The 21539-nt window shown below is 43.0% G+C and overlaps 11 protein-coding genes across 14 annotated transcripts in view; 4 read left to right on the top strand and 7 right to left on the bottom strand.

The window, feature by feature from the left end:
- Positions 1 to 718: 718 nt before the first annotated feature.
- Positions 719 to 1993, bottom strand: LOC6739724. Of its 3 annotated transcripts, none has more exons than XM_039295277.2 (5): positions 1885 to 1993; positions 1725 to 1819; positions 1627 to 1665; positions 1454 to 1542; positions 719 to 1388 (listed from the first exon to the last, which is right to left on the bottom strand). In XM_039295277.2, the coding sequence occupies exons 2-5, from the start codon at positions 1779 to 1781 to the stop codon at positions 1013 to 1015; spliced, it is 561 nt and encodes a 186-aa protein (XP_039151211.1). In that variant the 5' UTR covers positions 1782 to 1819; positions 1885 to 1993; the 3' UTR covers positions 719 to 1012. The 3 variants fall into 3 exon arrangements, with proteins under 3 accessions (XP_039151211.1, XP_044779109.1, XP_016034707.1); XM_044923174.1 differs by having other exon boundaries at positions 720 to 1388; positions 1722 to 1819; positions 1885 to 1901; XM_016172041.3 differs by lacking the exon at positions 1885 to 1993 and having other exon boundaries at positions 720 to 1388; positions 1722 to 1828.
- Positions 1831 to 3252, top strand: LOC6739723 (hepatoma-derived growth factor-related protein 2). The gene has a single exon (XM_002076581.4). The coding sequence runs from the start codon at positions 2693 to 2695 to the stop codon at positions 3164 to 3166; it is 474 nt and encodes a 157-aa protein (XP_002076617.2). The 5' UTR covers positions 1831 to 2692; the 3' UTR covers positions 3167 to 3252.
- Positions 3253 to 3954: 702 nt separating this feature from the next.
- Positions 3955 to 4644, top strand: LOC6739726 (integumentary mucin C.1). Its single transcript, XM_002076582.4, has one exon. The coding sequence runs from the start codon at positions 4147 to 4149 to the stop codon at positions 4612 to 4614; it is 468 nt and encodes a 155-aa protein (XP_002076618.1). The 5' UTR covers positions 3955 to 4146; the 3' UTR covers positions 4615 to 4644.
- A 1469-nt stretch (positions 4645 to 6113) lies between these two features.
- On the bottom strand, positions 6114 to 7396 carry LOC6739727 (protein new-glue 2). The gene has a single exon (XM_002076584.4). It carries the CDS (start codon positions 6569 to 6571, stop codon positions 6146 to 6148), a length of 426 nt encoding a protein of 141 aa, XP_002076620.1. The 5' UTR covers positions 6572 to 7396; the 3' UTR covers positions 6114 to 6145.
- Positions 7397 to 7509: 113 nt separating this feature from the next.
- Positions 7510 to 8193, top strand: LOC27207299 (putative protein TPRXL). Its single transcript, XM_016183020.3, has one exon. The coding sequence runs from the start codon at positions 7648 to 7650 to the stop codon at positions 8134 to 8136; it is 489 nt and encodes a 162-aa protein (XP_016034706.1). The 5' UTR covers positions 7510 to 7647; the 3' UTR covers positions 8137 to 8193.
- Positions 8194 to 8319: 126 nt separating this feature from the next.
- LOC6728083 (cystatin-like protein) lies at positions 8320 to 9167 on the bottom strand. Its single transcript, XM_002103399.4, has 3 exons — positions 9037 to 9167; positions 8863 to 8978; positions 8320 to 8727 (listed from the first exon to the last, which is right to left on the bottom strand). The coding sequence occupies exons 1-3, from the start codon at positions 9094 to 9096 to the stop codon at positions 8529 to 8531; spliced, it is 375 nt and encodes a 124-aa protein (XP_002103435.1). The 5' UTR covers positions 9097 to 9167; the 3' UTR covers positions 8320 to 8528.
- Positions 9168 to 9295: 128 nt separating this feature from the next.
- LOC6728082 (cystatin-like protein) lies at positions 9296 to 10622 on the bottom strand. Its single transcript, XM_002103398.4, has 2 exons — positions 10421 to 10622; positions 9296 to 10360 (listed from the first exon to the last, which is right to left on the bottom strand). Exons 1-2 carry the CDS (start codon positions 10540 to 10542, stop codon positions 10165 to 10167), a joined length of 318 nt encoding a protein of 105 aa, XP_002103434.1. The 5' UTR covers positions 10543 to 10622; the 3' UTR covers positions 9296 to 10164.
- Positions 10623 to 10849: 227 nt separating this feature from the next.
- On the bottom strand, positions 10850 to 11419 carry LOC6728081 (cystatin-like protein). The gene is made up of 2 exons (XM_002103397.4): positions 11188 to 11419; positions 10850 to 11129 (listed from the first exon to the last, which is right to left on the bottom strand). The coding sequence occupies exons 1-2, from the start codon at positions 11361 to 11363 to the stop codon at positions 10934 to 10936; spliced, it is 372 nt and encodes a 123-aa protein (XP_002103433.1). The 5' UTR covers positions 11364 to 11419; the 3' UTR covers positions 10850 to 10933.
- Positions 11420 to 12111: 692 nt separating this feature from the next.
- Positions 12112 to 17564, bottom strand: LOC6728080. 2 transcript variants are annotated; one of them, XM_039294516.1, is made up of 6 exons: positions 17407 to 17564; positions 16193 to 16719; positions 15377 to 16133; positions 14862 to 15286; positions 14075 to 14789; positions 12112 to 14001 (listed from the first exon to the last, which is right to left on the bottom strand). In XM_039294516.1, the coding sequence occupies exons 2-6, from the start codon at positions 16516 to 16518 to the stop codon at positions 12376 to 12378; spliced, it is 3849 nt and encodes a 1282-aa protein (XP_039150450.1). In that variant the 5' UTR covers positions 16519 to 16719; positions 17407 to 17564; the 3' UTR covers positions 12112 to 12375. The 2 variants fall into 2 exon arrangements, with proteins under 2 accessions (XP_039150450.1, XP_039150451.1); XM_039294517.2 differs by having other exon boundaries at positions 16193 to 16530; positions 17407 to 17563.
- A 369-nt stretch (positions 17565 to 17933) lies between these two features.
- Positions 17934 to 18293, bottom strand: LOC27208664. Its single transcript, XM_016184230.3, has one exon. It carries the CDS (start codon positions 18236 to 18238, stop codon positions 17966 to 17968), a length of 273 nt encoding a protein of 90 aa, XP_016034704.1. The 5' UTR covers positions 18239 to 18293; the 3' UTR covers positions 17934 to 17965.
- Positions 18294 to 18749: 456 nt separating this feature from the next.
- Positions 18750 to 21539, top strand: part of LOC6728079 — a 30556-nt gene continuing 27766 nt past the window's right edge. Inside the window, exon 1 of the mRNA XM_016175310.3 lies at positions 18750 to 19095. The gene's annotated coding sequence lies outside the window, so the exon portion shown is untranslated. The remainder of the gene's footprint in view (positions 19096 to 21539) is intronic.

The raw sequence follows: 21539 nt of genomic DNA, 5'->3' as shown, positions 1-21539 counted from the left end.
ATACCGCCAGCAGCAGCAGCTGGGCTTTGTTTACTGTTATTTGGCGCAAGACTCTCGCTCTCTTGCTGTCGGGAAGAGAGTTTTCCCTCTCACATGTACAGTGCCTCAATATTAAAAGCTGGCGTTTATTTAAGTTTTCGGTAGAAAAGTTCTAAGTGCCAGGCTAGTTAGTTACTATACAGTATTTTCTATTGAGTACTTTTCAAATATTTAGTTATCTAGAAATTTTTTAATTGTTGGCAATCTGTCTGCGGTTTGATCTATATAGCTATAAAAAGTGTATTTATAGGTAGGAAACAATTGTAATTGAATAACTTGACTTTTGTTTTTTTGCCGTAATACGCCCACTGTGCAGCGTGGGATCGGCGCAGGCGCCTGACTTGGCCTGGTCTAGTCTTTTGGCCGTCAGTTGTTGAACTAAAAGCCGCATAGTTGTTGCTGTCAGAGCTTCCTAACTCAATCTGGGGAAGCCGTGACATTGAGTAGCCAAGGGGAAATGTTAGTAGACATTGTTAGTAAGCCTAATTTTAGGCGCTGTCTGTTTGATTTGTATTCAATAAGCTAACGCTATTGATAAAATTCTTCGTTTTGAAGTTCCTGGATGATAGATAATATTTTAATACTTTATTACGAAAATATTTAATATTGAATATTTAATATTTAAAAATGCGTTCTTTTTTCATTAATTTGATTAAGTATTTAATAATGTCAGTATATACTGATATACGAAATACTTCCCAAATAAATATAAGTTTGAGTCAAAACAAAAGCTTAAAACCACAACTACAGCAAACCAACATGTCGTATACGCAATGTTTTTAATACTTAAAACATGAAAATACGTGGAAATTCATAAAGTATAAGAGTTGGGTGATTTAAAACGGAAAATTGAATGTCAAAGAAAATTAATCTCAATTGCACTTACTTACGCACTTATTTTAGAATTGTGCGTTTAATTGCCAGTTAAATGTCGAGATGAATGAACAAACCGCAGGATGACATTGCACCCCACTCAGTAAAATTCACTTAATTTGGAGCTGGCCGGCTCCGCTGTTGTGGTCTCCGCTTGACCAACTCCCTGCTCCTGCTGCGGATCAGCCTCCCCCTGAGCATCTGCATCCGGGTTGTCTTCCGCTTCCGTTTCCGGCTCGTCCTCCGCCACTCGCGTTCCATCGTCACACACGTTGATGGGCTGGCGCTCCAGCAGGGGGCGTGGCAGGCGGCTCAGAAAGGCCGAGCAGTAGGTGCGGATGTTCTCGCACTCACCGGGATTCCGCTTGACCACAAACGCACACGTCTGGATGATGTCATGCAGCGTATTGTCCATGTACTGGAACACCAAGTGCTGCTCCTCCGCCTCGCCATGCGTAACCACTTTCCCATGCAAACTGCCGGCGGTGGAAATGAAAAGCCAATTAGTGGAACACCAAACACGCGCTAAAGTTCATCTCACCCAACTGGTTTTCCGGGAATTTTCATTTCCACCTCCTCATATTTGCCAAGTACATAGTCGAATCGCTCTTTCGCATCGCTTTCCTCCATCTGTGGGACAGAAAATAAAGTATGTTTAATCAGGAGCACTAGAAACTATAGAAGTGTTTTTAAATATACCAATATCATACTCACATCTTCAATGCAGTGATTGGGCGGAATGCAAATTGTAAACTAAAAATGCATTAAAAATTTATAAGAAAAATATACAAATTACACAAAGTGCTTACCACCACATTGGGTAATGAAATAATTCCCAGGCACAGCAGCAAACAGCTAAATAAATCCATGGCTCAACCGTTCGCTGATCGGCTAAAAGCGAAACTAACTGAAAAATCAGAGCTGGTCAGCGCATCTACGTTTAATTGCGAAATATGAATTTCAAATATTCACGCTCATTGTTCTCGCTTCGCTTGGATGTAAGATGTGACGTCATGATAATTATAAAATAAAACTAAACAACCAAACAATTGGGAAGTCATAGAAGCTCGTAAATCTTACACGCGAATCTAAAATTTAAACATATTTTGTACTCAAATAAAATTTTGTTGCACACAAATCAGGGAAATTAACCCATTGCGAGCTTAAACAATTATTATCTGCATTAATTTCGTGCCTGGCAAATATTAAGCTGCGTAAACTAGCTTTTAATTATGTATTATAAAAAGAAAACCTTTGGATTTATGACATAAAAGCCCATGAATCTAAAACAGGGGATTATTGTACTAAAACAAATACTAAAACATAGATTTCTTTCTTTTAACCTGTTCTATATGAACCATTTATCCAAATCCAAAATGATTAAGATATTTAATGGACTCTGAAGATGGTACATCTCTGTGAAATCACGTGCTTTAATAACTACAGCGATCAGGGTAAGTTCTGAGTGAAGAACTCGGAAAAATAAGCCAAAAGTCGATAGAAACAGCTGAATAAATTTGGCAATCATTTGTATAAGGTAAACGTATTGAACAAGTATATATTTCCAACAACAGTCCACACCAGCGCATAACAATTGGTTAGCAATCATCTTCTTATACAATTATATAAAGAAAATACGTACAATAGATATAAAGAAACATTAATTTGGTAGCACCAGTTGGTTAAATATGCATACATTCTTTGGTTTTAAAAGTCACCTGGAATCATCACAGCGGTATATAAGACCGTGCTACCATCCGAAGACACCATCAATCTGAAAATGAGGGCAACATCGATCATCCTATCAGGAGTTATTGTCCTGGCCGCTTGCCTTTTGAGGTGTAGCGAGGCGGTGACCTGCACCGCCGACCCCACCGTCACAGGATGCATCGACTGCACCACCAGTCCAACCGATCCCGAGTGCGTGGCTGAGGCCGCTGCTAATACCACTACGAAACCCGCAGATGGTACAGATACCACGACACCCGCCACAGGAGGAAGCACCGATGTGACCCCGGGGGGAACTACGACGCCTACTTCGCCGAGCGGCACTGTCACTCCAGCTCCGACTAGCCCACCTAGCGACTCCTCGTCGCCCAGCGACTCCTCACCCAATTCAAACAACGCGGCTGCCAGAAGGAGGAGGAGGATGGCGGCCAGGAGGCGCGCTCAAAGAAGGAGGCGTGCACAAAGGAGGAGGGACCAGAGGAGGAGGAGGGCCCAAAGGCGCAGGAGGCAAAACCGATCGGGCTAGAGACGACACATTCCCATACGCTTTGATAAAATTACAGAAATACTAAATAAAACCTATATTCAGCATCCAACACCAAAAATAGTTTGAACAAATTTTCAAGAGTTTTAGAAGTACCTTGACTTCAAACAAGGGGGAGAAAAAATATTATTCCAAAAATCAAAAATATGTCTTTCTTGCTATTTAATTAGTGAGATTCACGAAATCGATGTGCATGCTATCAGAATATATTGACTGTTATTTGTAAAAAGTTTATATATGTATTATAATAATAATTAATTATTTGGGAATTTATTTTATTGGGTAGTTAACAACTTGACTTAGGACTTACAAAATTTATATTTTACTATGATAAAATTTGTTTTGTGTAGTTGTTATAAAGAAAATCTATGGCATAATTAAAATTCAAATCTATTTCTATTCTAATAAGTTTTTTAAACCCATTTAAACTATTTGTACAACAAACACACACTACCTTCAACCGAAAAGCAAGAAGCTATCCACAGATGGCATTGATCATCTTATGGGTACACATTCAATAACAAATAGTATACAAGTACAATTATTAACGAAGAAGCCATCATTTTCTAATAACACATATACACTGAGGAAAAAATTCGCTATATTTCACAAATTTTAAGCCATATCATTCGATGTGATGAGAGTTTTTTCATATATGATTGAATATGAATGCAAGTAGAACTAGGCTTCATTCAGATTAATTAAAAATATACTCGTTTTATTTTCTTGAGTAAATAGGTGAAACTAGTTAATTTCTCAACTTGGATTCACAGCCGATAGTTAACGATTTGGCAGCAAACAATGCCTAATATTTTATATGATCGTATAGAAACAGCTGCGTACATATTGGCGAAAATCGCTAGATAGGAAGAGCGCCCCTTGACCTCGATCAGGCCACTATAAAAGCCCAACCAAAATCCGACATCACCATCAATCAACAATACCCAATCAACAAATCCACTATGAGAGCAGCAACTATCATCTCCGCCATCCTCGTCCTGGCAGCCTGCCTTTTGAGGAGCAGCGAGGCGGTGACCTGCACCGCTGACCCCACCGTCACTGGATGCATCAACTGCACCACCAGTCCAACCGATCCTGAGTGCGTGGCAGAGGCAGCCGCCGACACCCCCACCACAAGCACCACATCCACAGTGGCTCCAGCCACGACCACTGTTGCGACCACCACCACCGCTCCAACGACATCAACCGGAACCGGAAGTCGAAAGATCGTCCGCGTTAGCAACCTGCGCTACTCCGTCAACCGTCGCATTCGGATCAACACCACTCCCCGCTCCACCAGCTCCGGCGGCCGCTCTGGCAGGCGCTCCACCAACACCAACAGGAACCGCAACCGCAGGCGCAGGAACAACAACAACAGGCAGGGTAACTCCAGGAGCAGGCGCGGAAACGTTCGCGTAGTAGTTGGTTAAAAATGGTCAAAATGGTTAGAATTGTAAAACTGTTAATTGAATAAAAATAATTGAAAATTAAATCAAACGTTTGTCTATTATTATAAAACTGAGAAACCTATAAGAGTGATTAGATTTTATTAAAATAAAATTACAAGTAAAAATGGGTATTTTCCCATCTGAATGGGAATATATTTCATGAAGATATAAATATAAAATTATATTTATATAAGAACCAATGATAAACTAAACTTTTTAATTTAATAATATCTCCTTTTTCAAATTTACAATTCGACAATACAAGTCTGATCTAATAAAACAATGGGTAATACAAATCGACTCAGAAAGCGTCATCCAAAAAGTATGCTATTAGTTTGGCCTATTACCTAAACAATACCCTACAATTCAGCAATACTAAAAACAACATAAAATCACAAATACTAAATCAGAACTGGGTAAGTCAGCTTAGAACTTAAATTGATCTTTTAGGAATAGCGCAGATTTTTATTTAACAATCAAAGCTCTAATCTATTTGAAGATGAACAACACTTTTTTGACCTTTTCCCAGGGAAAAGTCCACTGACCGCCATTTCCGGTGGGAGGTTTCAAAGTGGTACCGTCAGCCACACATTCCGAGTTGAAGGGATCCTCGTTGCAATCGACGTTGGAGCTGGATGCCTCGGCTAAGCATTCCACGTTGTTAGTGCTGAAGGTGCAGTCGATGCATCCCGCGACGGTGGGGTCGGCGGTGCAGGTCACCGCTGAGCTGCTTTCCAGGAGGCAAGCTGCCAATATCAAGACTCCAGAATAGAAGATCGAAGCTACTCTCATGATGCAATGTCAGTATGGGTAATAGTTGATTTAAGGTGTTAGCATGGACTTTATAGCATATCAATATAATCGAATTATTGACACAGCTGTTTCAACTTTTTGCATTGTTTTCCCCTGTTGTCTGACGAGAATTTGGCAAAATATTGTCTAAATTTTTTTTTTAAATATTAAGCTTTGTTATTAGAAGAGAGCATTATCTACTTTTCCAACAGGTAAGTACATTTAAACCCAATGTTGTCGCTTTTCTTAAAAAACAACTTTCATATTAAGCTAATACTTATACTGTTTCTATAAAATTTACACTTATCTTAACCTTCTATAAACCATATACACCGGCTTTAATTTATAAAAATTTGTAAATTATAGCTAAATTAACAATTTTGAAAAAGTTATTATAGCTTGTAAATGTTTTTAAATTTCGAGTGTCCCGTGCTCAATAAAGTTCAAACTTCTGGTTATTTCATTAGGTTAAAGTGAAGATATTGTCAATAACCGTATAATATTATAAAGTAACCACATGTACCGTCTATAATTTTAAATTCTCTATAGGTACTGGTAATTTCTGTGAAACATAACGCATAAAATTGGTAAGATTTCGTTAGCAGGTAAGTTCCTGTTATGCCCAGTCAAAAATTGAATACTTTTCAGTAAATTTGATATAAAATAATATATATTTCTTCAAATCCATATCTTGTTGAGCATTTTATTAAATTCCACGTTCTTAGCCGACAATAATAACGTTTCCGTTGGCCCTCCTCACGTTAACACGTCTGGAGTTGTTCCTGCGCCTCCGGTTCCGAACGGTGGTGCTCCGCAAGCGATTCCGGTTGACGCGGATGCGCCGAACGTTGGTGTAGCGCAGATTGGTGATGCGCACGATCTTCCGCCGTCCAGAGGAGTTGCTTGGGCTGGAGGCCGCAGTGGTGGTCGCCGTCGCTGAGGTTGTGGTGGTGGTGGGCGTTGCTACAGTTGTGGTGGTGGTTGTGGCGGCGGCTGCCTCGGCCACGCACTCGGCATCGGTTGGACTGGTGGTGCAGTCAATGCATCCTGCGACGGTGGCATCGGCGGTGCAGGTCACCGCCTCGCTGCTCCTTAAAAGGCAAGCGGTGAGCACGGAAACAACTGCTAGAATAGTAGTGGCCTTCATCTTAGACTTTCAGATTTTGGATTGCAGATGGTTGGCGGCAGTGGCTTTTATAGGCGTTTAATTCCACGCGACTTTCGTACGCAAAGATTATTGGCAAATTTACGCAGCTGGTTCCTATACATTTTGCATTATTTTCCTATATTGTTTGCCAAAAATTCGCACAAACGATGGGCTAGAGCAATACACTCTTATACTTCGTATAGATGTATTAATGGTATTAACATAACTGCGTATAACGATTTTGGCTTTACAAATCTGAATGAAATAAGTTCAAATACCGAATTTAATAAGTGAAGTGATTTTAAAGAATAATATATTTGTAGTATTACGGATTTTCAGAGTATATTGGGAATCCCGAAATAATTTAAAAGAACATGGTACGATATACTAGATTTTCTCGACTAACAGCTACCCGTTACTCAACTAAAAGAAACTTAAGGAGAACAGTGTCACACAAACGCCACCTATGGGGAGAAATATGTATTGCTGTCGGCTTGAACGTTATTAAAACGACATTAAGTGTGTTTTTGGTTATGTCCTTTTGTTTAGAAACTCTTCTCTCCTTAGCCATAATTTTGTCAGTTGGGAATGCGGTCCTAGTCCATAGGAATTGGCAAGAAAAATAATAATAAAAGTAATCATAAATGGCACGACTCTGCCTGAGTTCTTAATTAATTAATAGAAGCCTATTTTAAATAGCGCCTAAAATCCAGCAGTGAAAACGGGACCATCTAACTTCTTAGTTGTATACCGATCAGCTTTTGACCAACGCGATATCGTCCCAGATCTTATTATTGTCTGCTATGAAATACATGATTCCGCCTGTATTTGGCTAACCAATGTCTTAATAGGAACGAAAGAACGAATTTATTAAATAAAAGCTTTTTGTCTAACTCGCGTGGTATTTGGGCAGCTGTCGGAATTCGGTAATACGAAAAACTTCTTTTCAATCGATTTGTTGTCACAGCTGTCGACCATCCTTACAATGGGTACCAAAGTCGGTACAATAGGTATAAAAGCATAGCAATCATCTCGAGATCATCATCCAATCCCATCCGTTCAAGGCAATACCAGCTATGAGGACGACCACTCTACTTTTGAGCCTTGGCCTTCTGGTCCTGTGCTTTTCCAGGTACAGTTTGGCCGAGGATGACCCCACCGATGGAAGCACCACCCCAACTGACGGGAGCACCACGCCCACTGATGGAAGCACCACCCCAACTGACGGGAGCACCACGCCCACTGATGGCAGCACCACGCCCACTGATGGAAGCACCACGCCCACTGATGGAAGCACGACGCCCACTGACGGAAGCACCACGCCCACTGATGGAAGCACCTCTCCATCGACCTCTCCTTCAACAGGCGATAACACTAGTCCTTCAGCAGGATCGCCAGACAGCACGCCCGCGTCCGAAAGTGGCAGCAGCAACAGCAGCGGCAACAACAACCGGAACAACCGTCGGAGGCGCCGCCAGCGGGCTCAGCGCGCTCGACGCCGCCGGGCTCAGCAGGCTCGACGCAGGAGGAACCGTCGCAACAACAGGAATAACAGGGTTGGCTAAGCATAACCAACGGTTTCTAATTTTGTGCCTTCAAAATAAATGTTTGATTTGAAAGAACGATTATTGCATACCCCTTATTTTGCTAAAGAAATTGCGCAAGTATCGCCGAAAGATCACTTGAGACGACTTGGGTTTGGTTTTAGCCTTCTACCTAGTTATTCACACAGACGTGATAACACTTTGTTTTAAATATAAAAAAACTGGTTACTCCACAATCCACACAAATGAATTATCACAGTTCAATGATATAAGCGCAACCAATTCTGGGATTCACCGGAGTAGGCACGCTTCGAACAATTATTGTCCCACATCTGTGTGAATTCTCAAGCACCAGAGATAGATTGAGATTTATTGTATTGCAAATTGTATGGGTAAACCACAGCAATGACGCTCTACCAGGTCTTCTCCAGCACAGCTTCATCCTTGCACTGGACCTTCACATTGGTGGCCTCCCCCTGCTCATGCAGCCATGGCCTGTCCCAGATCTTTACGGTGCACTCCTTGGTGTCGGATCCGTTGGACAGCTCCACCTCGAATTTGTGCAGCGACCCAGCCACCAGTTGGCTAGATGCCGAAATCACATTCACTACCCTGGAACAAGCATGATTACTATTTAATAATCACGTCATGCGCTAATTATATTGATAAGATTACACTTGTTCCGTTGCCGTCATCATCGAAAGTTTTCCAAAATGAATTCACTGATTACTGATTGCTAACACTTACTGATAATTGGGGCCATCTCCTGTGGCAAGTTTGGCGAGTGTGGTGACCAAGAGCTCCTTAGCCTTGGATAAGTCATCTCCATCCAGGGGTTTCGGGGCACCGGGCGGCAACCTCGGCTTTTGTTTTGACAAGTCAGGCAAATATCAAATAATAACAATATCATCTCGAACTCACGTTAGCAAAGGCAACCGCCAGGGTCACAGATAGAACAAAGATCACTTTCGCGGACTGCATTTCTCTCGAAACACTTGTTCCAAACTGAGTAAACACGGCGCATAGAAGACCGCTTTTATAGAGGAAACCGAGATCATCGGAGTGCTCGCCGATAATATATATTTATTTATTTATACGCGATCAACGCCAACCGGCCACCAAAGAAGGAGAGGCGCCAAGTAGTGTGTGCACCCAAACCTGAACCCGCTTGCTTGGCATCTTTTTTTTTATTTAATCTTCAGTTTATTGCTGAATAATTTACTTTGGTTTTGCCTGCCGTTTCGTGATATCATTTTACTTGTTTGCCCAGGTCAGGAGTGTCAACATTGTACGGACTAATCACTCTGTGTTAGAACACCTTTATTTGAATCAGTCGTTTTAAGACCTCAACAGCAAACAGTTCATCTTTATAATTATTTTGTTTTTGGCAAATGTTCAAAGTTTTCATTTCGACCTCTTTACGCATTTTTTCATTTCGAGAGATAATGATTCTTCAATGAAGATTGATAAGAACTAAGAACGAATCTATGACTATAGTGGATTGAATTTACTGACCCTTTTAGTTTGGTTACCAGTTACCAGTTGTTTTTCAGTTAAATTACTAATGTCTATTGTTTTCGAAAGCTCTCCTGATTATTTAAAAAAAACGAAGTCTATTATCAGCAACAAAGGGTGAATTACTATTTGTAAAATCCACTGACACCGCTGACTTATTAAATAAACACAAAAGTTGAGATAAAAGATAATTCGATTTACCTATTGAGATATATATATTGAGATATAAGCAAACTGGTTATGCCAACAGAACTGGTTAACCAACATCGAATCAACCTACTTTATGGGTGTGTACCTGAAACCTGAAAGAACCATTTCCATTAGATACGGTTCTAGTGAAACCAAATGTACCTAAATCCGCCCAGATAGTAAAGGTAAGGCTCTCTTCTGCAAGCTACCTGAGGTCTCAAGAATATGGTTCCCCTAAGGGTTTCCATAATTTACGACTAAAACATTTGCAAAGGCAAGTCAGTATAACATTTAAGATCTGCACTATTCTGAGTTAAAGTGTATATAGATCTAAGGTAAAGCCTTCTACCAAGTGTGGTCCAGTTCGTCGTCCTCACCCGCGAACTTGATCTTGATGTTGGTGCCGTTCTCCTTTAGCCATGGCTGACTCCAGATCTTCACAGTGCCCTGTTTTATCTCTGACCCATTGTCCAGCTGAACCTCGTAGGTGTTGAGGCTTCCAGCTACGACCTGACCCGTCACAGAGGTCACATTAAGTGCCCTTCGGAATTAAATCAATCAATAAGTGGCAAGCTCTAGCTCGGGTTTAGCCTTAATTCACTTGAAGCTGGGTCCATCTCCGGTGGCCAACTGTGCGAGAGTGGCATCGAGGAGTTCCAGAGCCTCCCTCCTCTCATTCCCCTCCAGCTGACTAATTCCGCCTACAATTGGACCGTTGGACATGGTGGCGATGGCAGAAAAACTCAACAGAACCACCAAAGCCAAAACGAAATGATATCACTCCGTTCGCGGCGATTGTGAGTCAGCTACTGGAGCTTTTGTTGGAATGAAAGCTTCTATGGTTGTTATCGCATTAAATATATATCTTATATATAGTGTGTGTGTAATTGGCTAGCGATGGGAATTGGTTAACACGGAACGTAAACAAAGCAACTCAGGTATTTATACACTCTTATTATTTTTCCCAACAATATATTGGATACTTTGCAATGTAATTTGCAACAATAGTTCCTCGAAAACTAATCAAAAATTAATCTTTTAAATCAAGTGTATCTTGTATTTTTAATTATTTCCATTAAAGGCCCCATAGAGGGCAATTCTCACATAGAATCTATTACCAGGTACGGTCCAGTTCGCCATCGTCACCAGAGCACTTGATCTTGATGTTGGTGCCGTTCTCCTTGAGCCATGGCTGACTCCAGATCTTCACGGTGCACTGCTTCTTGTCGGATCCATTGTCCAGTTCCACCTCGAAGGTGTTGAGGGTTCCAGATACAGTCTGACCCGTCACAGAGGTCACATTGATAGCCCTAAGATCACCATATCAATTAGTATTAATTTTGAATTCGGAACTCAGTCCTGACTCACTTGTAGTTGGGACCATTTCCGGTGGCCAACTGTGCGAGGGTGGCATCCAGGAGTTCCAGAGCCTCCTTCCTGCTGGCTCCCTCCAACTGGCTGACACCGCCGACCACCTGCGCTTGGGTGGCAGCCAAGCTGAGAAGAACCAAACCCAAAATGCACAAAGATTTCATTGCGTTCATGTTGCTCGCTCGACGACTCTGAGAGAACTGATGAACACCCGGCGATGTGGCCCATTTTATACCTGCCATCTCCGTGGGAGATCAACAATGGAAAAATTCTATACGCTCTCTATGCCATCGTCCAATATTTGACTGGCGTAATGAGAACTATCAATAACCAGAACCTCACTTGGAATTAACTGCGTTATCTACGTATCCTGCTATTTTTAGAGCTACTATCCTATTATTTATAGTCAAAATTCCAAATTAGCATATATTTCCATAATAAATAAATATGCGTATGCAAATTAAATCGTTTACATTTATTCTAATTCGGGTCATTGGCGGTAATAAATTGATCTGCCAAGTGGATGAAAGCCGCTTCTCTGTGGATGAGAATCGTATTGATCTCTACTTCAGGTAGCAGTAGCGGCTTTAATTAAAAAGCTGTGCAAATAAGCCGAAAACAAGTCACAGTACACCACATATGAAAACATATAATCATGGCTTCAAATTACACACACCAACTTCCGGTATGCGGAGAAATTAGCTCTTATCAGTGTTTCTATGAGTATGTACTACAAAGGGCCACGTGGGAAAGTATATAAGCAGTTAGCAAATTATATAAAGTATATTGGATGCCACCACTTCTGCAAGAAAAGTGCCTCTTAATTACAAACGTAAGATTTCTAGGAGAGATTTTAAGCTATAGAACAGGTTACATAGGCCCATCTTATCAATAAGATTCAATCTATACGCGATAGCAGAATTTAAGGTAATGAAAAACCATTTAATGATGTATTTATTCCAGCATACCAATTCTTCAAAACAAAAGCTGAGGTACAAACTTAAAAGCCTTACGAACTATGCTCTCTACAATAGGTTTAGGTTCCATTTTTTAAATAACGCATAAATCAACGATATTTTTCGATGCACGATACCTTGAGGTAATTTACTCCGATTTTGTTTGTATATAAGGATAAGATGTTTCAAAAATACAAGGCTCCGGGCGAGTGGTTTAGGTAGCTTCCATTTAAATGTGAATGTGCACATGTTCCAGCAGCTGGGCGCGATCATAAAAGATGGCCGAGCACATTTCGCACTCGAAACTGCGAGTTTTCCGCTCCGATTTACCAGCTGCCGCCGCTTTAGCAGCCGCATCCGCGGCGTCGGCTGCGGAAACGACCTCCGAGATGGAAAAGAATCCGCCGCCCACATCGCCGTTGTTGGCACTGGCAGGTACGTTTACATTGTAGGAATCCACCCCGTACGAGAGGTACGAGGATGAGCTGCTGCTCACCTTGGTGGCAGTGTTCGATTTTTTGGCCACCACTCCCGGGATTGCCGACGTCTTGCTGGCTACGCCACCTGTGGATCTCTTGCTGCCTGCCCGTGCACCATTGGCAGTGATTTGTCGCAGATGTCTGGAAGTTCTAGCAGATGAAGAGGACGAAGGAGTGATGCCGCTATGAGCGATGACTCTTTGCTGGCCCTCCAACATTTCCCGCAGATCCGGGGAAGTTGGCTCAATTTTTATAAGGTTTTGCTCCTCTTCGTGCAAATATTGTGGCGTGGTGGATGACTCGCTGGTAAAGCGAAGACGAGAATTTCTCTCGTGCTTCAGGGGAGAGCGGAGGATCTCCTCCAGATCATTAACAATGCTCGGGTTAAACTTCTCATAAGTCTTCTCCCTCAGCAGAGCAGCATCTATCAGTAGGTTATCATCGTACATAAGTTGGACACGCTGCTGTTGCTCCTGCTCCTGTTTGATGTGCAAGGGACTGGAGCTGATCTGATTTGGCGGATGAGTAGCTGGAGAAATGATTTCATAGTCATCCACCATATTTGAGGCACTGCTGCGGGATTTGTCGAGGCTCAGATTGTGCGACTCCGTGCGACTAATATAGGTCCTCGAGCGCGTTTTCTTTGTCGAACTACTAGAGGAGTCGCCGCCAACTCCCCTTGTCACCTTGGCTTTCTCTGTGTGAATCATTCGGGGTCGCGAATTACTGGCAGGAGGAGCTTTGCTGGCTGATTTAGTGGTTGCCGCCCTCTTACGGCTCCGACTGCTGGCAGTGGAGGGGGAGGCGGAGAATGTAGTGTCAGATGCGGTAGCTGAGCTATTGAAATTTTCGGCTCCTTCTACAGACTTCGCCTGAACTTTTCCCTGCTGCTTCGATCCACCTCTTGTGTTGGGTATGTTAGCAGGCACAGCGGAGCTAGCGGGCTGCAAATGGGTGTCGTTGACCACTACCAGCGAATCGATCTGAAAGAGAGCCACCTGACTGTCCTGCAGGAACTTTTCCTCCCAAAGGCGATCGGATTGCTGACTGCTGGTGGAGTCATATCTTGGCTTAGCTTTGCCCTTATCCTGGGCAGGTTTCACCGCTTTCCCATTGGTCACGGGTTTCGCATCAGCTTTTGTGGCTGCCGAGCCCCTCTTTCGCTTTTCTTTTTTGGGTGATTCTGCCATGTCAAAGATATCGTCCACGTTCTCCACATCAAAGTCGCAGAAATCGATGTCACTGGCACACTCCTCTGCGTCGCCTTCTCCTATGGCCTCTTCCTCTTCACCGTTGCCATTCTTGTTCGCCGCCCGCATGTGAGCGATCTCGTGGGGCTGTAGCTTACGGCGACGCTTGTACTTGCGCGGTCCCGTCTAAAAAACAATTAAATTCATTTAATTAAGAAGACTATACAGCAAGTCTCTCGAAACAAAGGATTAAACTTACCACGGGCTGTCGCTGCTTAGCTGTGTTTGAATCACTGTGTTGGATCAGGTGCTGGATAAGGTCATTGGACGATGCCAGGTCTTCGGAACAGACTGTGCAGTGGTATGTGTTCCGCGATACATCCAGCCCAGAATGATGGGAGCGAATGTGTTCCCGCAGCACTACCCGTTGGTTAAAGGCTCGTGGGCAGACGGAGCAGGCATATGGCTTCTCCCCGGTGTGGATCCTCTCGTGCTTCCGCAGAGTACCACCATCCGCGAAAGCCTTCCAGCAAAAGCGGCAGCCATATGGCCGCTCACCGGTATGGATCCGTACGTGAATCTGCTGGGAACTGCGCGAACCAAATGTCTTGCCGCATTCGATACACGGGAAAAGCTTGCCAGGCGTAGTAGTGCTGTGCGAATGTCGGTGGTTGGAGAGCGTACGACCGTCGGGGAATTCTTCCTGGCACACCTCGCATACAACCGATTTGTCGCGATGCGAAGCCATGTGCCGCTTTAGTCGCGCCTTGTTGTGGAAGTTCTTGCCGCACTTGGAGCACGAATGGCACTTCTCGCGCGAATGGTCCCAGGCATGCTTTATCAGAGCCTTGCGATCGCGGCACTCTTTGCCGCACAGAACGCAGGAATTGGCATTCAATTCACTGGGATGGCGAGTGTGCAGGTGTCGCTTGATCGCCTGCTCCTCGTAAAAGCTAATGCCGCATAGGACGCACCTGAAGTTATTCAAAATGAGCCTTTAAAATGCGGTTTTCTGCTCGTGATCAAGTCCATTTGACCGAACTTACTTGAAGGGCGGGAACCTAGCGTGGATTTCTGCATGGGCGAGCATCTCCAAAGCGCTAGGAAAGGACTTTCCGCAAGTGTTGCAACAGTGACCAGAAGAATCTTTGGCAAGCTCCAAGTCTCCGCCAGCAGTGACATCGGAGTTGTTACCAACAGCCGCCTGATCCGATGGCTTACAGTGCAGCTTGGCATGACGGCGCAGTAGATCCTGGCGATGAAAAGAGATCCCGCATTCGTTGCAATAGAATTCGCCATACAACTGCTCGTCTGCCTCCGATTCACTGCCGCTTTCCTCTGCTGAGGCAGGATCGTACTCCGAGTTGCTCTCCTCGAACTGATGAGTCTTCTGGTGCTCCTGCAAGCTGCTGTTGTCCCAGAACATCTCCTGACACTGGTTGCATTCGAACGGTGAGTCCACGCGGTGATTCTAACGGAGATAAAAAGGAATAATTAGTGGATGATTTTGTCAATAAACTGGTTAAGCTGGTTTTAGGGAAAATTTCGAGTTGAGTATTACCTTGGTGTGTGAAACTAGTGCCTTTTCCCGCGCAAAGGCCAATCCGCATTGCTGACACACAAAGGGTTTGCTGTGATCCAGCACCGGAAAGTTTGGCTGAGGAGGCGGCTCGACAGCAATAAGCTGCGACGTGGTAACCACAGGCTGAGCCGGCTCAGGCTCCATGTATGGCCTCGAGTCCTCCGGCGACTTGTCGGAAATCACAATGAACTGGCTGCTCTCTTCCTTGGGCTTCAACCGACTGATTCTGCCTCGCGACGGAGCTGCTGGTGGAGCCACCGTGTCTGGGTAACTGGCCACCAGCTGAATCCCGCCCTCTTCCACAATCTGATGCTGTTGATGGATATTCGGTTGCGCGTGTTCCTGCTCCTGTTGTTGTTGGAAGAGTGGCCAATCGTTCTCGTAGTAGTGATCGTCCAGTTGTCGCTGCGTCTGATGCTCGAATTTAATGGCAGAAGACGAATCGGCTGCCGCGGCTGCTGCTTCGGCATCGGCCGCATCCTGGGCCTCTGCGTGGGCCTTGAAGTGACTGATGAGCTCTGCTCGTCGTGAGAAACGCGCTCCACACAGCTTGCAGAGGTGCGGTCGATCATTTTGGTGGGCCAGCATATGGTTATTCAAGGTGGCCTTCTTGCGAAAGCGCCGACTGCAAAAGTCGCAGGGATAGGGCCTCAGCGCAGTGTACTCATCCTGCTCCATGTCCAGCAACTCCTGTGAGCTGCTAATCCCAGCTATCTGCTCGGCAGCAATCTCCACTCTACAAATCGGGAAAGAAAGTCAATCAGGAAAACATCCAAATAGTAGGCCGAAACTCACCGCTCGGCACCTTGGTGCTGCACCCAGTCGTCTGTGATTACCTCCTCGGTGACCACCTGGGCGTCATCGTCGAAGGATTCCGCATAGGCCACCGTGGTGCCGTCGGCGGTGACTAGGACCGTTCTGCCCGCCTCGTTGGCCGCCATTATCTCACTTAGCTGACCGTCACGGGCCATGAATATAAGGTTCTCGGCCGCCACATGGTCCAGATCCTCGCCCGAGGCTCCTGCCCCCCCGTCCGACTCCAGGATGTCCACCTCGGAGGAGTCGCCCGCGGTAACGTGGTGCTGTATCCACTGGATGCCGCCATATCGCTGGTTGTTCATCACTCGCAAGCCCTGCAAGATATGCAGTTCTCTCACTCCGTTGCACACATAAACAAATGGGAGGCACAAAAATATCCGTTGCGAGCAACAATCGGTTGCACATGTGCTCAAAAAGGCAGAAAACGGTGGGAGAGGGAGAGCGACTACGGCGTTGCCAGATCTTTGGTCGATGACATTCAATAGTTACTTTCAAAAAAGTAGCTAGATAATGAAATAGAATGAATTGCAAAATAAAAAACTAACTGAACTACTGGTCAGAAGAATGTTTGTATTAATATTAGATATAAAACATTTTTTTTTTTAATTCCCTTATTTAATTGTTAGAAATAACTATCCTTTTGTATCATTAAAAGAAAAAATGATTCAAATTAAGCGGGTGTATCTGAGACAACTAACAATTTTAATGACATGTTAAGTAATAGCACGTAAAATAAAATATTTTTAAACTAGCATATTCTATCTTGAAAATTTGCACACCACTGACTTCCAACCGCCGCATACACTAGTCATCTCGCTCCCACTCACGGCACTCGCCTATCCTGACAGCAATGTTCGTGTCTAAGCTTTTTTACATGCAAAATATTCCAACTTATAAACACCAATTTTGACCATAAATGAGGTTAAGTCGGCGTTTTTATTTATATTCCAGACCGCAAGCTCGGCGTAAACGTAAACAAAGAGCTGGCCTATATATTAATATCAAAAAGAAGCGACAGACGGCAATAGCCTTTGCGGCCACGCGATTACATCACACATCACACGCCCAAGATTCTTGCACAGCCGAAACTTTGGAATATTTTATTTTTAATTTTCAGCCGAGTTTGTCGGTGTCATTTTGAGGTTAAATAGGTCTACCGTCCACTGAGTGCTGTTGTTGCGTTGTTTTACCTTAAATCCAGTGTTTATGCCGTTCGCATGCTTCGTTTTCAACGTTTTTAAATGCGGCGAAAAGTTTTCTCGCAAAATGTTCACGAACGACCGGAGAAAGAGGAATTGCCATTGCGTTGCCCGTTCTTGTTCTTCTTCCCACTGCTATTCTCGGTTTCGTGGGGGCTGCCACCTGCCGAACGACGGTGATGCCACATCGAATGAAATAGTTCAATGTTAACGGCAAAAAGTGCTGTAAAGTAGCGGCTGTAAAATATAACGTATATTGGATTTCAAATATGCTATAGATTTTCTAACGTAAATTTGTTGACAAACGCGTGTTGAAAAACAAAAGGCTGAATAAGAAATCTTGAATAAGTAATATATTCATTGGAAAATCATTTGCTGTACGGCTTGAAAACGATTTTTGTTCAGACGTTTTTGGAAGCCACTTGAAATATTTGATTTATAGTATATTGTATATTAAACCGCCCTTTTACGCAAAAAGTTACTGATGGGGAGGCAAATTTATTTATTTTTTTACTTTCTTTAAAATTTTGACATTTATATCTCTTATATCTCAGAACCAACTTTTACTTCTGACTCGTGTAAGAAAACTGCTGAAGAAGTTGCGAATCCTTCCGATTCGGGACCTCCTGGTGGTGGCTACGATCGATGGCGCTGCAGTTGTAGTTGGCGCCCAAAATCTCTGCAAGCACTCGATGTGGGTGGGGTAAACCCGACAGTCAATGCAGCTGGCATCTGTGGGGGCAAGATCACAGGTCACCGCCGAAACACCGTCTAGAAAATAGTATATGACCAAAAGCAGCAAAATAAACTTCAACGAGACCATTTTGGACTACAACAGATATGTGACTAAATCATATTCGTATAAATTGAAGAAATGCGGTTGAAGTCAAACCAATTCAAAGATTTGCTCAGGTGTTTTGCGGAGTGAACTAATATTTAAATTCGCGTAAATGCGTAGAGGTGGGCATTTTATTTTTAACCCTATAGGGCAAAAGTACTTAGCTATGGTAAAATAGAGATGATATTAAAGTTAATTTATTAAATCAGGAGGAAACGATTTTGTCGATGTCCTCGACTATCAGATACCCATAACTCAGCTTATACTCACCACACATCCGTTAGATTTCGATACAATTTGATACTTCCACTATTTCCATTCTGTCTTCAAAAGAGAAAGCACTCTCTCTTTTTGGGCTTTCTCTCTTACCCCCGCCATTTAAAGAGTACACTACCTCACACATATGCAAACGAGCGCCAAAGCGCGCCAAACTTTTCCACCCCTCCCCCAGCCCAGTTGCTCTTGTTGTTTTTGTTTCCGATTGCTCTGCTTTTATTTTTATTGCTCCGCTGGGCAGAGCAGAAACAGAAACGCAGGCAGCCAGCGAGCAGCGGCTATTTAATTTTCGTTTTGGCTTTGGCGTGGATCGGATCGGATCGGTTGGCCATAGTCTCCCCGAATATACCAGCCTATATACGTGTGTGTATTTATACTGTGCGAGTGCAGCGGAAAAACTGAACGAAAAAAAAAGTCGAGAAAAGTGCTCGTGACTGGAATTCCGCATTTGTTTACCATTGTGTGTTTGTGTTTCCATTGCTATTTGTGTTTCTGTTGCTCTGGAAAAGGGAAAACAATCGAGATTGGATCAACAAGATTAGCGCGCCACCTAGCGGTCGGATTGGGTGAGTTCTAATGGGATTTGTTTTCCCTAGTTTTTTGTAAAAAAAAAGCCCATTTATGGCATTGCAAAAATCCACTGAAAACTGAAAACAAGTGAAAAGTAACCGCCGTCCTTTCGACAGGCGGCGACGACATAAAATGTCAAACTGTCGATCAACATCAAGGCGAAATATGCAAGATGCGTGTCTTAAATGCAAAGAGGGCTTCATAATGCAACATGCTAAATGCAGTTGCAAATGGTCGTCATTTATGCAATCTGCGAGATCCCCCACACTCCCCCTCCACCTTTTTTTAATCTCCCTGCTGATCTGCGGGCTACGCGTTTTGCATGCCTGCTCTTCTCCGGAATGCGTTTAATTCGAATTTGAATTTCAGCGCTTGTGTGAAATGCAGCGAGGAAAAAAAGGGGATACCATCAAGATATCTCGACTTAGTATACCAGTTTTCATATATATTGGGGAATTATTATTGGCTTAATATTGAATCACAGCAAGTATTATGTTTCACTTTCTTATTGTTATTAAAAAAAGAACCTTAGGAAACTATTTTGGTATGGAAAAGTAAGGAAATAATGTTTGGAACAACATATTTGTAAGCTAAGATAAAATTCATAAAAAAACCAATCTATTGAGCAACAATACACGCATTTTCTCTCAGTGCCTGCTTATTCTTCTCGAGGCTGCTGGTGTTTCGCTTGTTTTTACAACGCAAAACACTTGTCCGTCGGAATCCCAGTCATTGGGAAGAAATCAAAGCTCGCAACTTTAATTAATATTCCACACACTGCCCCACACACATGCACCACACACACACACACACTCGTACCGAAGCAAACGTTGTTGTTTTTGTGCTGACCAGTAATTGTTGATGCATAGATTTTTTGATTGCATTTCACTGGTTTTATTTCTTGGTCATTTTGTGTTTCGGTACCGATCGCATAAGTTATTATATCGCTTGGCACACGACACGTTCGGGATTAAAGTTGCCTCGTTGTGGAGAGCAATCCGTTATAAGGCAATCCGTCAAATCGGTGTGAATACTGTACAGAACGTGAATAAATTTGGGCTATTTTCGTCAGGAATTTATGCAAAATCAATTGAGATTTTACGATTTATGTGACTCGAAATTAAAGACGTTGTCTGGTACTTGAAAGTGTGCTTTTTTTATATATATTTTTGTACAATGTGTTAGTTATTACCAAAAAAAATATAAATAACTGTATTAAATTCGCATTTTCCCTGATATCAACGATATGAAGTGTTGCTTTATAAATTATTTTAAATGCCATGCAAATATCAGAAGATTCGCCTGACAAGAGCTGTTCTAATATTGTCACTAAGCCAATCCATTTTCCCCTGTCAATTCTGCCATTAATTTAAGCATTTCTCCCAACCGAGCAGCAGACTTTCTCTGTGCCAAATTCCTTGGCCGCTTATCAGTGGCCCGTTCATTTGCACTGCTCGCTTATAAATGCCATCTGTTTGAATTCCTCGCCAGCGCGAATGCCATTAATTCGACTATTCAACACCACCTGAAAAGCGCACATGAAAAGCCCAGCCCAGATGTTTCGAATGGGTTTATGCGTAGATAAAATCGAAAATGGTTTTTCGAATGCTAATGCAACAGGTTGCAAGCGATGTGCCGACGACAGACTGCTGACAAATGAAAACAATTGAACTAAATTTTAATTGTTGGCCATATTCATCATGTCGCAGTTGGACTTAGGAAAATGCATTCATTTAACGATCCCATCGAGGTCTTTATGCGCTTGTCAACAAATTTGTATTTATGTGCTGTAAGTGGCCAAAAAGCGTAGCTCGTAAAACGTGCGTGCCAGCGCCACTGAGTCGGTGGTTTCAGTGGTTTCGGTGGTTTCGGTGGTGCTCCTGGTTTCAGTTGGTGGTTAGTGTGCTTTGCTGCGGTGCACCCACATATCGCATATTTTTTGGCACAAATTCGAACGCTCGACTGATCGCGATAAGCGGAAAACCGAATAAAATGAAAAAACACCGACGACACAAATGCTAAAAACTGATGAGGGGCACCAAAAGCGCATTTAACATTGCGAACATGGGAAATGTCAGGGGGAATCCATCAAAATGTCAGAGACGGCACACAAAATTCCTGGGAATTTTGCAGAAATACAGCACGTTTTAGAATTTTTAAGGAAGGGAAAGTGAGCACTGAAGTCTTTTACTAATAATAATCAGCAAGCTTTATTATAAAAACTATATATTTAGATTTAGCAATCACATTTATTATTTAAAATATAGCTTTAAATGAGTAATTTTCAATTTATTTAAGTCAGCTCATTAAATGACAACTTGCTATTCTAGATTTTATAGGTATTGCTTTTAGGTATACAGCGCTGATTAATTTTAATTTGAGCGAAATGAGTTGTTTGAATTCAAACATGTTTTCTGGTCAGAAATGCAATGTTTGTGTG

Source organism: Drosophila simulans, chromosome 3R (assembly GCF_016746395.2).
Source record: "Drosophila simulans strain w501 chromosome 3R, Prin_Dsim_3.1, whole genome shotgun sequence".
Classification (NCBI taxonomy): Eukaryota; Metazoa; Arthropoda; class Insecta; order Diptera; family Drosophilidae; genus Drosophila; species Drosophila simulans.
Note: the sequence above shows the minus strand (reverse complement) of the source record. Positions and strands in the feature narration are given on the sequence as shown.